Source organism: Vidua chalybeata, chromosome 32 (assembly GCF_026979565.1).
Source record: "Vidua chalybeata isolate OUT-0048 chromosome 32, bVidCha1 merged haplotype, whole genome shotgun sequence".
NCBI classification, from domain to species: Eukaryota; Metazoa; Chordata; class Aves; order Passeriformes; family Viduidae; genus Vidua; species Vidua chalybeata.
Window position 1 is genome coordinate 698,920 of NC_071561.1, and position 14,793 is coordinate 713,712.

The window sequence follows — 14,793 nt, forward strand, 5'->3', positions numbered from 1 at the left end:
CCACCGGACACCCTTTAGTGACCACTCCACGCCATCCACTGCCCACCGGACACCCTTTAGTGGCCGCTCCGTTTATTGCCGCCCGGCTCAGAGCAGCAGCAGCAGCGAGTACTCGGCGCGGGGCCAGCGGCGCGGGGCCCGCGCGGTCCGGCCGATCATCGGCAGCCGCTGCGCGTACCGGGAGCCGAGCGCGGCCCCGGCCGGCTGCGGGAAGCTGGTCTGGAAGCGGCGCCCGGGGCAGCGCCGCCCGGTCTGCCGGCCCGCGATCACGAAGCTGAAGCGGGGAGGGCCCCGCGGGGCGAAGCGGCACTTCTGGAACACGTCCCGAGCCCCCGGCCGGTGCCCGGCGGGGGTGCGGGGGGTCCCGCGGGGCCGGGGCGGGGGTCCCGGGGCTCGGTGCAGGGCGGGCCGCTCCGGCCGCGGCGGGGGCGGCTCCTCGTCCCTCGGGCTCACCGTGGCGTTGGTCAGCTGGGGCATTTTGCGGGCGGCTCCTTCGGCCGGGGGCTCTTTGCGGGCGCCCTCGGCCGCGCCCGGGGGGCTCGGGGGGTCGGCGGGGGCGCCGGTGCCGAAGCGGGCGGCGAGGCTGTCCCCGAAGAAGTCGTAGAGCTCGCGGTACATGTCCCGCAGCGACGGCGACGAGGAGGAGGAGGAGGAGGAAGAGGAGGATGCGGCGGCGCCGCCCCCCGGTAACAACGGGCGGCCCGAGCCCAGCTCGGGGGGGGGGTCCTGGCCGGGGGGGCTGTGCCGGGGGGACCCCTCGGGACCCCCCAAATCCCGGGGCTTGCTGAGCCTTGGCCTTCAGCAGCCGCTCCACGGCGACCTGGGGGACACGGGGGGGGGGGGGGGGGGGGGGTCAGAGGGAACTAAGGGGGACTTAAGGGGTGCGGGACCCCCCTCAAAACGCGCCCCCCCCCCCCCCCAGCCTCACCAGGATGGCGCCGTAGACTTTGTGGCCGTCAGCCTTGACCTGGGCGTTGGACACGGAGTAATCGTCCAGCACGGCCTGCAGGTTGGGCCAGTACGTGGGGAGGTGGGGGTACAGCACCCGCTCCACTGCCTGCGGGAGGGGGCACGGCCTGGGACCCCCCGAGCCCCAAAACCTGACCAGGAACCCCCAAACCTGCCCAGGAACCCCCCCCGAGCCCCAAAACCTGCCCAGGAACCCCAAAACCTGACCAGGAACCCCCCCGAACCCCAAAACCTGACCAGGAACCCCCAAAGCCCCCCATGGAACCCCCAAACCTGACCAGGGACCCCCCCCCAAACCCTAAAACCTGACCAGGAACCCCCCCGAGCCCCAAAACCTGACCAGGAACCCCCAAACCTGCCCAGGAACCCCCCCCGAGCCCCAAAACCTGCCCAGGAACCCCAAAACCTGACCAGGAACCCCCCCCCGAACTCCCAAAACACCCCATGGGACCCCAAAACCTGACCAGGAACCCCCAAACCTTCCCAGGAACCCCCCCCCAAACCCCAAAACCTGACCAGGAACCCCCAAACCAGTACAGGGGGAGGTGGGGGTACAGCACCCGCTCCACTGCCTGCAGAAGGGGGCACGGTCTGGGACCCCCCCTGAACCCCAAAACCTGCCCAGGAATCCCCAAACCTGCCCAGGAACCCCCCCCCCGAATCCCCAAAACACCCCATGGGACCCCAAACCTGACCAGGGGGAATGGGGGTACAGCACCCGCTCCACCGCCTGAGGGATTGGGGCACAGTCCCGGACCCCGCCAGGATCCCCAAAACCCCCCATAGCGCCCTCTCAGACCCCCCCCCCCAAAGCCCCTTTAGATCCCCCCCCAGACACCTCTGAGCCCTCCAAAACTCCCTTGAGACCCCCCCAGGACCCCCTTAGGTACCTTTCAGACCCCCCAAAACCCACTTGAGACCCCCCTGGGTACCTCTCAGCTCCCTCAAACCCTCTCACAGCCCCCAAAACCCCCTCAGGACCCCCCCCAAAACGCCCTGGAGCCCCCCCCCAAAACCTCTTTAGACCCCTCTGGACACTTTTTGGCACCCCCAAAGCCCCTTGAGACCCCCCCCCAACCCTCTCTCACCTCCCAAAACCCCCTCAGGACCCCCCCAAACACCCTCAAGACCCCCCCAAATCCTTTCTCAATCCCCCAAAACCTCCTCAGGACCCCCTCAAACCCCCTTGAAACCCCCCCAAACCCTTTCTCACCCCCCCAAACCTCCTCAGAACCCCCCCAAACCCCCTCAAGACCCCCCCCAACCCCCTCAAGACCCCCCAAACCTTCCAGCCCAGCGCGTGCAGCCCCACCACGGCCCCGTAGTGGGAGCAGAGCGGCCGCACGGGATCCGCCAGAACCTTCTGGAGCGAGAGCAGGATCTGCTGGTAGAGCCCCGCACCAGCTCCCCGTGGCTCCTGCGGGCACGAGGCGGGCACTGAGCCCCCGCGGCGCCCCCGGGACTCCCCGAAAGCGCCCCCCCCGGAGCCCCCTCCCCACCAGAAGATGCGGCCCAGCAGCATGGCAGCGTAGTCCCGCAGCGTCCAGTGGTCGTTGAGGGGGTTGATGGAGGCGGCCAGCGGCTCCAGCACGCAGTAGAGCACCGAGCCCATCAGGCTGCCCACGTAGGAGCCCAGGCACAGGAAGGGGTTCTGGATCAGGCTCCGCGCCAGGTGCAGCAGCCGGCTCAGCTGCTCCAGGTCGTGGCTCACGGATTTCACCTGCGCCGGGCGGGGCAAGGTGGGCGGGAGAGCGTGGGGCAGCTCAGCCCGGCTCAGTTCAGCCTGGCTTAGTTCAGCCTGGCTCAGTTCAGCCTGGCTCAGTTCAGCCCGGCTCAGTTCAGCCTGGCTCAGTTCAGCCCAGCTCAGCTCAGCCTGGCTCAGTTCAGCCTGGCTTAGTTCAGCCCGGCTCAGCTCAGCCCGGCTCAGCTCAGCCCGGCTCAGCTCAGCCTGGCTCAGTTCAGCCTGGCTCAGCTCAGCCTGGCTCAGCTCAGCCTGGCTCAGTTCAGCCTGGCTCAGTTCAGCCCGGCTCAGCTCAGCCTGGCTCAGCTCAGCCTGGCTCAGCTCAGCCCGGCTTAGTTCAGTTCAGCCTGGCTCAGTTCAGCCTGGCTCAGCTCAGCCTGGCTTAGTTCAGCCTGGCTCAGTTCAGCTCAGCCTAGCTTAGTTCAGCCTGGCTTAGTTCAGCCCGGCTTAGTTCAGCCTGGCTTAGTTCAGTTCAGCCTGGCTTAGTTCAGCCCAGCCTGGCTTAGTTCAGTTCAGCCCGGCTTAGTTCAGCCTGGCTTAGTTCAGCCCAGCCTGGCTTAGTTCAGCCCAGCTCAGCTCAGCCTGGCTTAGTTCAGTTCAGCCTGGCTTAGTTCAGCCCGGCCTGGCTTTGCTCAGTTCAGCTCAGTTCAGCTCAGCCTGGCTCAGTTCAACCCAGCTCAGTTCAACCCAGCTCAGCCCAGCCCAGAAACCTTCAGCAGCCTCTGGAGACCCCCAGGACTCCCCAAATTCACCCCAGACCCCCTTGAGACCCCCTCAGGACCCCCAAACTCACCCCAACCCCCCCAAGACTCGCCCCAAACACCCCCAGGACCCCCCAAACTCACCCCAGATCCCCTTGGGACCCCCCCAAATCCCTCAGGGACCCTCAGGAACCCTCCAGGACTGCTCCCCAGGACCCCCAAACTCACCCCTAACCACTCTAAGACCCCAAAAGTCACCCCAAGCCCCCCCAGGACCCCCCAGACTGACCCCGCTGACCACGTAGACGAAGTAGGGCAGCAGCGCCGCGATCTTGGGGTTGCTCTGGAGGTCCTGCAGAGCCACCTGGGGGGGGGGGGGGGGGACACACAGGGGGGTCTTGGGGGGGTCAGCCCGGCTCGGGGGGAGGGGCAGCAGCCCCCCCCAGGGGGTCCCCGGCCCCCCCCCCCCCCCCCCATCCCCACCCACCTTCATGAGCTGGGGGTCGTCGCCCAGCACGGCGCGCGTGACGTGCTGGTAGTACTTGAGGAGGTCGTCGGTGAGCGAGGACACGGCGCTGGGCACTGCCGGGGGGGGGGGGGGACACCCCGAAAATTCAAACCCCTCTGGGGGGGGGGGTCTGGGGGGGGTCTCTGGAAATGGTCTAGGAGGTTTTGGGAGGGTCCTGGGGGTCTTGGGATGAGGGGAAGGGGGGGTCTGGGGAAGGGGTTTTGGGGATCTCAGGGGGTCGTGGAGATTTTTGGGGGTCCCAGGGGGTCTCTGGGGGGGGGGTCTGGGAGGTTTTGGGGGGGTCTGGGGGTCTTGGAGGTCTCTGGAAATGGTCTGGGAGGTTTTGGGGGGGTCTTGGAGGGTCTCTGGAAATGGTCTGGGAGGTTTTGGGGGGGTCCTGGGGGTCTTGGGATGAGGGCAAGGGTGGTCTAGGGAGGAGTTTTGGGGAATCTCAGGGGGTCCTGGAGGTGCTGGGGGGGGGTCTTGGAGGTCCTGGGGGGGTCCCAGAGGGTCTCTAGGGGGGTCTGGGAGGTTTTGGGGGGGTCCTGGGGGGTCTAGGGGACGGGCTCAAGGGGGTCCTGGAGGTTTGGGGGGGGTCCCAGCATGGGGAGGGGTCCTGGGGGTATCTGAGGGGGCTCCCAGGGAGGTCCCGAAGGTTTTGGTGGGTCTGGGGGTCTCGGGGGGGTCTCGGGGGGGTCGTTCCTGACCTGCTCCCTGCGGCTCCAGGTTCCCTTTGCCATCCAGGTAGGACACGTGCACTGCAGGACAGGGGGGTGAGACCCCCGCCCCACCTGGGAGGGCTGGGGGTCCCAGGGGGAAATTCGGGGGTCCCAGGGGGAGATTTGGGGTGCCAGGATGATTTTGGCATTTCTAGAGAACATTTTGGGGTCCCAGGATGATTTTAGGGTCCCAGGCTGGTTTCGGGGTCCCAGGGTGGTTTCAGGGGGTCCCAGGGTGGTTTGGGGGTCCCAGGGGGGTTTCGGGGTCCCAGGGCAGTTTCGGGGTCCCAGGGCAGTTTTGGGGGGTCCCAGGGGGGTTTCGGGGTCCCAGGCTGGTTTCGGGGGGTCCCAGGGCAGTTTTGGGGTCCCAGGGGGTTTTGGGGTGCCACCTCTGACGGCGGTCTCGGCGCAGCCCTTGGGGATGTTGGTGGCCAGCGCCAGCTCCAGCAGATTCACCTCGCGGTCCTCGGGGAAGAACAAATCCCCCTCACGGAGCGGCCGCAAGGGCAGCGAGTCCTGGGAGCCACAGCCACACACGGCCTGGGGACAGCCAGGGGACATTGGGGACATTGGGGACATGGACAGGGACACCCCTGAACTGGCACCTCTGGAATGGGATTGAGTCCTGGGAGCCGCAGCCACACACGGCCTGGGGACAGAGAGGGGACAGAGAGGGGACAATGGGGACATTGGGGACAGAGAGGGGACACTGGGGACAGAGAGGGGACATTGGGGACATTGGGGACAGAGAGGGGACATTGGGGACAGAGAGGGGACATTGGGGACAGAGAGGGGACACTGGGGACATTGGGGACAGTGGGGACAGAGAGGGGACACTGGGGACAGCCAGGGGACACTGGGGACAGCCAGGGGACAGAGAGGGGACAGCCAGGGGACAGAGAGGGGACACTGGGGACAGAGAGGGGACAGTGGGAACAGCCAGGGGACATTGGGGACATGGACAGGGACACCCCTGAACTGGCACCTCTGGAATGGGATTGAGTCCTGGGAGCCGCAGCCACACACGGCCTGGGGACAGCCAGGGGACACTGGGGACATTGGGGACAGCCAGGGGACATTGGGGACATTGGGGAAAGCCAGGGGACATTGGGGACATTTAGGATATTTGGGACGCTGGGGGCACTGAGGGGACATTTGGGACGTTTGGGACATTGGGGACATCAATGGGTCATTGGGGGATGCCTGGGGGACATCAGGGGGACACTGGGAACAGCAGGAGCCAGCAGGGGATGCCAAAGGACAGCAGGGACATCGGGGACAGTGAGGGGACATCGGGGACAGTGGGGAAATTGGGGACACTGGGGCAGTGAGGGGACATTGGGGACACTGGGGAAATTGGGGACATTGGGGACACTGGGGGCAGTGAGGGGACACTGGGGATATTGGGGAATTTGGGGACATCGGGGACACCCCGGGGATTTGGGGACACTGCAGGGATTTGGTGCAGCCCCGGTGCTCCCAGTGCCACCAGTCCCTCCCAGTCCCTCCCAGTCCCTCCCAGTCCCTCCCAGTCCCTCCCAGTCCCCACCTCGACGTTGCTCCAGCGCAGGGCTCGGTTGAAATCCTCCACGGTGAGGCGGCGCCGCCGCGTGTGCTTGAGGAACTGGGAGCTGTTCTGGGACCGGGAACGACGGGAACGGGAACGGGAACGGGATCAGCACCGGGATCGGGAACCGGGCCGGATTCGGAATAGAACCGGGAACGGCAGCGGGAACGGGAACAAGGAAAAGGAAACGGGAATGGAATCGTCACCAAGAGCGACACCGGGATCGGGAACCGCTCCCGGGATGGCACCGGAACCGCTGGGCGGGACCGGGAGCAACACCGGCAGCGGGGCCGGGATTGCCCGCGAGTGTCCCCGGTACCCCCGGTAGCCCCGGTACCTGCGCGGCCTCCCGCAGCCGGTAACCCCAGTAGCCCCGGTAACCCCGGTAACCCCGATAGCCCCGATACCCCCCGGTAGCCCCTGTAACCTCGATAGCCCCGGTAACCCCGGTACCTGCGTGGCCTCCCGCAGCCGGTAGCACACGTCCTCGGCCAGCAGCGCCGCCACCTCGTCGCTGAGCTCGACGCCGGCGCTCTCGGCCATGAGCCGCACCGAGTCCCGGGGCAGCTCCACGAACCGGCGCTCCTCCCGTTCCGCCATGGCGGGGCCGGCCACGCCCACGGGAGGGGCGGGGCATGCAAATGAGACAGCGTAAAGAGTGCCGGGAATCCGCGCGGGAGAGGCGGGGCTATGCAAATAAGAAAAAAAGAACCGCGCGGGGGATGCCGGGAACTCCCCGGAACTTTTCTGCCCGGAACGGTTCCGCCGCGCTCGCGGTTCCCGCGCCGGAAGGGCCGGGAGGGCTCCCAAGATGGCGGCGCCCACGCGGTTGTGTCACGTCTGGGTGGGGGCCGAGACCGGAGCCCTTAAAGGTGGGCGGGGGTCGTGAAGGGCCTGGGGGGCTCAGAGGGGTCAGGGAGGGCCCTCAGGGGGATCCGGGGGACCGGGAGGGGCCTATGGGGGGTCCCGGGGCTGTCTGGGAGGGCCCCGGGGATTTGGGGGGGGGTCCACGGGGGGTGGGGGGGGGGCTTTGGGGGTCGCGGGGGGGTTCCCGGGGGGTCTTGGGACGTTCGGGGTGATCCTGGAAGTCTTGTGGGGGGGGGGGTCGCGGGGCGATCCTCAGGTTCTGAGGGGAGCCCTGGGGGGGGGGGGGTTCGGGCGGTTTTGGGGAGGGGGTCTCGGGGGGTTCGGGCGGTTTAGGGGGGTCCCGGGGGGGGCTCTAAACCCCCCCTCTCCCCCCCCCCAGGGGTGAACCTGCTGCGCAAAGAGGCCTCGAACCACGCGGGGGGGGAGGGGCTGAGCCGGGCCCGGGGGGTCGCGGCGCTGACCTGGGGGGACCCCGCCCAGAGCGAGGTGAGTGGGGGGTCCTGGGGGGGGGGGTCTGGGGGTGTCCAGAAACCCCCCCTGAACCCCCCCCCGTGCCCCCCCCAGGTGCTCGTGGGGGCCCTGGATCGCTCCGTGAGCGTTTTCAGCACCGAGAAGGGAAAATTCACCGGGGGGCGGCTCTGCCCGGGGGGGGGCGGCGCCTTCTGCGGCCTGGGGGTGCTCGGCAGGTACCGGGGGGGTCCTGGGGGTCCTGGGGGGGTCCTGGGGGTGCTCGGCAGGTACCGGGGGGGTCCTGGGGGGTCCTGGGGGGGTCCTGGGGGTGCTCGGCAGGTACCGGGGGGGTCCTGGGGGGTCTTGGGGGGGTCCTGGGGGTGCTCGGCAGGTACCGGGGGGGTCCTGGGGGGGTCGGGGGGGGTCCTGGGGGGGGGTCTGGGGTTTTTTAGGGGGGATTTGGGGGTCTGGGGGGGGTCCTGGGGGTGCTCGGCAGGTACCGGGGGGGTCCTGGGGGGATCGGGGGGGGTCCTGGGGGGGGGGGTCTGGGGTTTTTTAGGGGGGATTTGGGGGTCTGGGGGGGATCCTGGGGGGTCTGGGGGTGCTCGGCAGGTACTGGGGGGGTCCTGGGGGGGGTCTGGTGGGGTCCTGGGGGCATCTAGGTGGTCCCTGAAGGGTTTTTGGGGGGGTCCTGGGGGGGGGTTCAGAGGTTATGGGAGGGTTTTAAGGGGGTCTGGGGGTCCTGGGAGGGGTCTGGGGGCATCCAGGGGGTCCCTGAAGGGTCTTTGAGGGGGGGGTTGGGAGGTGTCTGGGGGGGTCCTGGGAGGGGTCTGGGGGTTTTTAGGGGGGATTTGGGGGTCGGGGGGGGTCCTGGATAACCCAGGTGGGGTCTGGGGGGGGTTCCCGAGGGGTTTGGGGAGGGTCCAGGGATTCCCTGAAGGGTTTTTGGGGGGTGGGGGATGGCTCAGAGGTGCTGGGGGGGGTCCCCAAGCCCCCCCTGAGCCCCCCCCGACCCCCCCCCAGCTCGGTGGTGACCGCGGTGGAGTCGGGGCTGGTTCGGGTCTGGGGGGAGCAGGAGGCTGAGGAGGTGAGTGGGGGGGGGCTGGGGGGGGGGCTGGGGTCACCCCAAGACCCCTCCCCAATCCCAGCCCCTCTCGGGACCTGTGGGTAGGGTTGGATGGGCCAAAAATTGGGATTTTGGGGGGTCCCTGGGGGGGTTTTTGGGGTGACCCCTCCTCATTCCCAACCGCTGCGGGTGGGGCTGTGCCAGAATTGGGGATTTTGGGGCAATTTGGGGTGGATTTTTTTTGGGATTTTTTTGGTTTTTAGGAGGGTTTGGGATGTTTTGGGGGGTTTTGGGGTGACCCCCGTGCCCCCCCAGCCCCTGCAGGAGCTGCAGGCAGGGCTGGGGCTGTGCCAGAATTGGGGATTTTGGGGTGAATTTTTGGGTTTTTTTTTGGTTTTTAGGAGGGTTTGGGGTGGGTTTGGGGTGTTTTTGGGGTGTGGGGGTTTTGGGGTGACCCCCGTGCCCCCCCAGCCCCTGCAGGAGCTGCAGGCAGGGCCGGGGCTGTGCCGGATGCGCCAGGACCCGACGCGGCCTCACCTGGTGGGGACGGGGGGGAAGGAGAACGGGCTCAAGGTTTGGGACCTGCAGCGGCCCCAGGAGCCCCTGTTCCGTGCCAAGAACGTGAGTGAGCCCCAAAAACAGCCCCAAAAACACCCCGGAACCACCCCAGAGGTACCCCAAAAACACCTAAAAAAAATATCTCAAAAATACCCCAGGACCACCCCAAAAACGCTCCAAAAATACCCCAAAAGTACCCTGAAAACACCTAAAAAATATCCTAAAAATACTGTGGAACCACCCCAAGAACACCCTAAAAATAACTCCAAAAATAACCCCAAGAATACCCCGGAGCCACCCCAGAGGTACCCCAAAAAGAGCTAAAAAAATAATCTCAAAAATACCCTGGAAGCACCCCAAAAACACGCCAGAACCACCCCAAAAACGCCCCAAAAATACCCCAAAAGTACCCTGAGAACACTTAAAAAATATCCTAAAAATACTGTGGAAGCACCCCAAAAACAGCCCAGAAACAACCCCAAAAATACGCTGAAACCACCCTGAAAATACCCCAAAAACACCTAAAAAATACCACAAAAATACTCTGGAGCCACCCTGAAAATACCCCAAAAACAAGCCCAAAAACACCCCAAAGACACCAAAAAAACCACCCTAAAAATATCCAAGATCCATCCTGAAAAAAAGAACTAAAAATACCTTAAAAAACGACCTCAAATACACCCCAAAAATACCTTGAAACCACCCTAAAAATACCTGAAAAACACCTAAAAAAAATGCCCGGAAAACAACTCCAAAAATACCTCAAAAGCAGCCAAAAAATATCCCAAAAACACCCCAAAAACATCCCAAAAATACCCAAAAACATCAAAAGTGCTGCAAAAACAGCCAGAAACACCTCAAAGTATCCCAAAAATACCTCAAAAATAGCCCAAAACCGCCCCAGAAATCCTCCAAAAATATCCTAAAAATGTCCCAAATTGTCCCCAAATTGTCCCAAATTGTCCCGAATTGTCCCAAATTGTCCCGAATTATCCCAAAAGTCCCCAATCCGTGCCCAGGTGAGGAATGATTGGCTGGATTTGCGCGTCCCGGTCTGGGACCGGGACCTGCAGTTCCTGCCCGGCTCCCAACGGATCGTCACCTGCACGGGGCACGGCCAGGTGAGGGAACTGGGGGCATTTGGGGTCACCTGGGGGCATTTGGGGTCACCTGGGGGCATTTGGGGTCATTTGGGGTCACCTGGGGGCACCTGGGGGCACCTGGGGTCATTTGGGGTCATTTGGGGTCACCTGCACGGGGCACGGCCAGGTGAGGGAACTGGGGGCACCTGGGGGGCATTTGGGGTCACCTGGGGGCATTTGGGGTCATTTGGGGTCACCTGCACGGGGCACGGCCAGGTGAGGGCACCTGGGGCACCTGGGGGGCATTTGGGGTCACCTGGGGGGGCACAGACAGGTGAGGGTACGTGGGGTACCTGGGGGGACACCTGGGAGGCATTTGGGGTCACCTGGGGACAGCTGGGGTCACCTGGGGGGGCACAGACAGGTGAGAGCACCTGGGGTACCTGGGGGGCATTTGGGGTCACCTGGATGGAGCACAGCCAGGTGAGGGCACCTGGGGGGCATTTGGGGTCACCTGGGGGGGGGCACAACCAGCTGAGGGCACCTGGGGTCACCTGCTGTTCCCTTCCCCCCCCGTCCCTCACCTGTGCCAGGTGCGTCTCTACGACCCCTCCTCGCCCCGGCGCCGCCCGGTGCTCGATGCCACCTTCGGGGAGGCGCCGCTGACGGCGCTGGCACTGCCCAACGGGGACACGTCAGTGCTGGGGGTGTTTTGGGGGGTCCTGGGGGGGTTTGGGGGGTCCTGGGGGGGGGGGTTAGAGGGTCCTGAGAGGATTTAGGGGGATTTTGGGGGGGATTTAGGGGGGCCTGGGGGAGTTTGGGGGATTTTGGGGGGTCCTGAGGAGATTATTGAGGGTCCTGAGAGAATTTTGGGGGGCCCTGGGGGGATTTAGGGGGTACTGGGGGAGTTTGGGGGGATTTTTGAGGGTCCTGTGAGGATTTTGGGGGATTTGGGGGGGCTCTGGGGGGGATTTAGGGGGTCCGGGGGGGGTTGTAGTTAATTTTAGGGTCCTAGGGGGGGTTTTAGGGTCCCTTGGGACGTGTCTGGGGGGTTTAGGGGAGAGTTCAGGGTCCTGTGGGGTTTTGGGGGGTCCTGAGGGGATTTTGGGGTATCCTGGGAAAGGTTTGGGGGATATTGGGGGGGGATTTTGGGGGCCCTGGGAGGGTCGGGGTGGGAGATCCCGGGGGGATTTTGGGGGTCCTGGAGAGCTCTGAAAAGCCACAAAGTGACCTGGGGAGGGGGATTTGGGTACCCGAGGTGAATTTGGGGTGCTGGGGAGGATTTTTGGGGTGCCTGGGGGGGGGGGTCCTGCTGCCCCCACCCAATTTCCCCCCTCCTCAGCTCGGTGGTCGTGGGCAGCGCCCGGGGGGACGTGGCCGTGATCGACCTGCGCAAAGGTGAGGGGGGGGTTTGGGGGTCCCCGGGGGGATTTTGGGGGGTCCTGATGGGATTTTGGGGAATCCCAGGGGGATTTTGGAGGTTCCTAGGGGGATCTGGGGGGTCCTGGCAGGATTTTGGGGGGTCCTGGCAGGATTTTGAGGAATCCTAGGGGGATTTTGGGGGGGGTCCCATGGGGATCTGGGGGTCTCAGGGGGATTTTGGGGGGGTCCTGGGGGTCTGCACCCCCCTGACCCCCACTGTGCCCCCAGGGCCGGTGCTGTGGGTGCTGGAGGGGTTCACGGGGGGGGGGTCCCATGGGGATTTTGGGGGCTCCCAGCGGGATTTGGGGGGTCCTGGTGGGATTTTGGGGAATCCCAGGCAGATTTTAGGTGGGTCCCAGGGGGATTTTGGAGGTTCCTAGGGGGATTTGGGGGCTCCCAGCAGGATTTGGGGGGTCCTGGCAGGATTTGGGGGGGTCCCAGGGGTCTGCACCCCCCTGACCCCCCCCGTGCCCCCAGGGTGGGTGCTGCAGGCACTGAAGGGGTTGGTGGGGGGATTTTGGGGGGTCCTGGCAGGATTTTGGGGAATCCTAGGGGGATTTGGGGGGGGTCCCATGGGGATTTGGGGGTCTCAGGGGGATTTTGGGGGGGTCCTGGGGGTCTGCACCCCCCTGACCCCCCCCATGCCCCGGAGCTGCGGGCACTGAAGGGGTTCACAGTGGGGGGGGGTCCCATGGGGATTTTGGGGGCTCCCAGCGGGATTTGGGGGGGTCCTGTCAGGATTTGGGGGGGGTCCCGGGGGTCAGTGCCCCCCTGACCCCCCCGTGCCCCCAGGGCGGGTGCTGCGGGCACTGAAGGGGTTTGCGGGGGGGGTCCGGGGGCTGCAGTGCCACCCCCGCCTGCCCCTGGTGGCCTCCGTGGGCCTCGATCGCTTCCTGCGCCTGCACGGCCTGGACGGGCGGCTGCGGCACAAGGTGGGCACCCCAAAACTCCCGGGGACCCCCAAACACCCCCCTGAGCCACGCCCAAACCCCCCTGAAAACACCCCAAAACTCCCGGGGACCCCCAAACACCCCCCTGAGCCACCCCCAAATCCCCCTGAAAACACCCCAAAACTCCTGGGGACCCCCAAAATTCCTGGGAACCCCTAAACCACCCCCAAAACTCCTGAGACCTCCCTAAACCACCCCTCAAACTGCTGGGAACCCCCAAACCTCTCTGAAACACCCCAAAACTCCTGGGACCCCCTGAGCCCCCCAAAACCTCCTGGGAACCCTTGGGACCCCCCCCCCCCAAAACCATCTCAAACTCCTGGGAGACCCCAGAGTCCCCCCAAAACCTCCTGGGACCCCCTGAAAATGCCCCTGAACCACCCCAAACCTCTTGGGACCCCCCAAACTCTGCCCCAAACACCCCTGGGACCACCCCCCACCCCCAAATCCCCTGGGATCTCCCCAAAACCTCTGAAATGCCCCCCAAAACTCCTCCCCCAATTCCTGAGATTGACCCCAAAACCCCCTAAAAAAACCCCAAAATCCCCTCTGGGCCCCCCCAAACGGCCCCCGCTGCCCCCAGGTGTACCTGAAGTCGCGCCTCACCTGCCTCCTGCTGAACACACACCTGGACTGGGAGGTGAGACCCCCACCCCGGGCGGGTTTTGGGGGGCTGGGGGTGCCCCCCACCCCTGTAACCCCCCCCCCCCCACTTTCCCCCCCATCCAGGCCCAGGAGGAGCCCCCTCCCCAAAAAGGGGTGAAGGATGAGGAGGGGGACGAGCTGTGGGACGCTCTGGAGTCCATCTCCACCCCCAGGAAGGGCAAGAAAAGGAAAATTTCGGGGCTTTGAGGGGTCCCGGGACCCCCCCAAGACCCCCGCCCCCTCCCCCGCTGTATATAACGTCCAAAATGTGGGAAATAAACGGAATTTTGGAGTTTTTGGAGAAAAAATCGGAATTTTGTGGGGAATTGGGGCTGGGGGGTGCTGGGATGGGTGGGGAGAGACCACAAAGGAATTTTGGAATTTTAACTCCGCCCCTCAAGGGGTTTAGCCCCGCCCCCAGGGGCTAATTAATTTTCCTAATTAGCACCTCAATAATTAGCAGGATTCCATCTGGTTTTGATGGGATGGGGGTGATTAATTAAGCGCGGGTGGCTCATTAAACACGGGCACGCCACAGCACCGCGGCCGATATCGCGATATCATCGCGATCTGACCCAACTGCAGGAGTTTTGGGTCTCTTTGCGGACGCGTTAAGGTCCCCATTGGGCGTGCGCCGTTCCCAGAGGTGCTGCAATAGCAGGATGATGGGGTTGATATCGCGATATAATCACGATATAACCCAATTTTTATCTGCTTTTCACCGTTTGATGTCCCCCGGTGGGGGTGCACCGTTCCCGGAGGCACTGCAATACCGGGACGATGGGGCTGCTATCACGATCTATCCCGATCTAAGCCCATTTCCAGTCTGTTTTTCACCGTTTGATGTCCCCCCGGTGGGGGTGCACCGTTCCCGGAGGCACTGCAATCCCGAGTAGCTGTGGCTGCTATCGCGATCTATCCCGATCTAAGCCCATTTCCAGTCTGTTTTTCACCGTTTGATGTCCCCGGTGGGGGTGCACCGTTCCCGGAGGCACTGCAATCCCGACTCGCTGTGACTGCTATCGCGATCTATCCCGATCTAAGCCCATTTCCAGTCTGTTTTTCACCATTTGCTGTCCCCCCGGTGGGGGTGCACCGTTCCCGGAGGCGCTGCAATCCCGAGTCTGTGGCTGCTATCGCGATCTATCCCGATCTAAGCCCATTTCCAGTCTGTTTTTCACCATGTAAGGTCCCCGGTGGGGGTGCACCGTTCCCGGAGGCGCTGCAATCCCGAGTCTGTGGCTGCTATCGCGATCTATCCCGATTGAACCCCATTTCCAGTCTGTTTTTCACCGTTTGAGGTCCCCGGTGGGGGTGCACCGTTCCCGGAGGCACTGCAATACCGGGACGATGCGCGGAGCGGAGGGAGCAAGCTCCGGGTCCAACTCCCGAGCCCAAAAATCCGTTTAATATGAAGTCCTCTCATCGAGGACGTATCAGATATTAAACTGATAAGAACAGATACTACACTTGATCTTAGCCAAAAGGCCGAGAAGCGATACCGGCCCTCGGCCCGCGCCGCGCCCGGGCCCGCCCGGCCCGCCCGCA

At 64.6% G+C, this 14,793-nt stretch overlaps 2 protein-coding genes and 1 non-coding gene across 4 annotated transcripts; 1 reads left to right on the forward strand and 2 right to left on the reverse strand.

Moving 5' to 3' along the window:
* Window positions 1-39: 39 nt before the first annotated feature.
* On the reverse strand, window positions 40-6,887 carry LOC128801838 (TAF6-like RNA polymerase II p300/CBP-associated factor-associated factor 65 kDa subunit 6L). The gene is given in 12 exon segments (XM_053967964.1): window positions 40-775; window positions 777-820; window positions 929-1,057; window positions 2,255-2,367; window positions 2,370-2,386; window positions 2,469-2,689; window positions 3,701-3,775; window positions 3,899-3,993; window positions 4,627-4,677; window positions 5,028-5,178; window positions 6,188-6,274; window positions 6,659-6,887. Coding segments are annotated over 12 exon segments (1,818 nt in total). The 5' UTR covers window positions 6,806-6,887; the 3' UTR covers window positions 40-87.
* Window positions 6,888-6,926: 39 nt separating this feature from the next.
* Window positions 6,927-14,045, forward strand: WDR74 (WD repeat domain 74). Of its 2 annotated transcripts, XM_053967965.1 has the most exons (11): window positions 6,927-7,077; window positions 7,452-7,558; window positions 7,637-7,758; window positions 8,546-8,609; window positions 9,060-9,209; window positions 10,166-10,267; window positions 10,822-10,922; window positions 11,571-11,626; window positions 12,443-12,582; window positions 13,184-13,240; window positions 13,330-14,045. In XM_053967965.1, exons 1-11 carry the CDS (start codon window positions 7,017-7,019, stop codon window positions 13,450-13,452), a joined length of 1,083 nt encoding a protein of 360 aa, XP_053823940.1. In that variant the 5' UTR covers window positions 6,927-7,016; the 3' UTR covers window positions 13,453-14,045. The 2 variants fall into 2 exon arrangements, with proteins under 2 accessions (XP_053823940.1, XP_053823941.1); XM_053967966.1 differs by lacking the exon at window positions 10,822-10,922 and having other exon boundaries at window positions 13,330-13,459.
* Window positions 14,046-14,554: 509 nt separating this feature from the next.
* LOC128802034 (U2 spliceosomal RNA) lies at window positions 14,555-14,745 on the reverse strand. The gene has a single exon (XR_008435296.1). It is a non-coding gene; the product is annotated as a U2 spliceosomal RNA (small nuclear RNA).
* Between the last annotated feature and the right edge of the window lie 48 nt (window positions 14,746-14,793).

Coding starts and splice junctions, on each gene's coding strand:
- WDR74 (XM_053967965.1), top strand. CDS start 7,017: ATGGCGGCGCCCACGCGGTTGTGTCACGTCTGGGTGGGGGCCGAGACC. Junction 7,078..7,451: donor CGAGACCGGAGCCCTTAAAG/GTGGGCGGGGGT, acceptor CCCCCCCCCCAG/GGGTGAACCTGCTGCGCAAA. Junction 10,923..11,570: donor GCACTGCCCAACGGGGACAC/GTCAGTGCTGGG, acceptor CCCCCTCCTCAG/CTCGGTGGTCGTGGGCAGCG.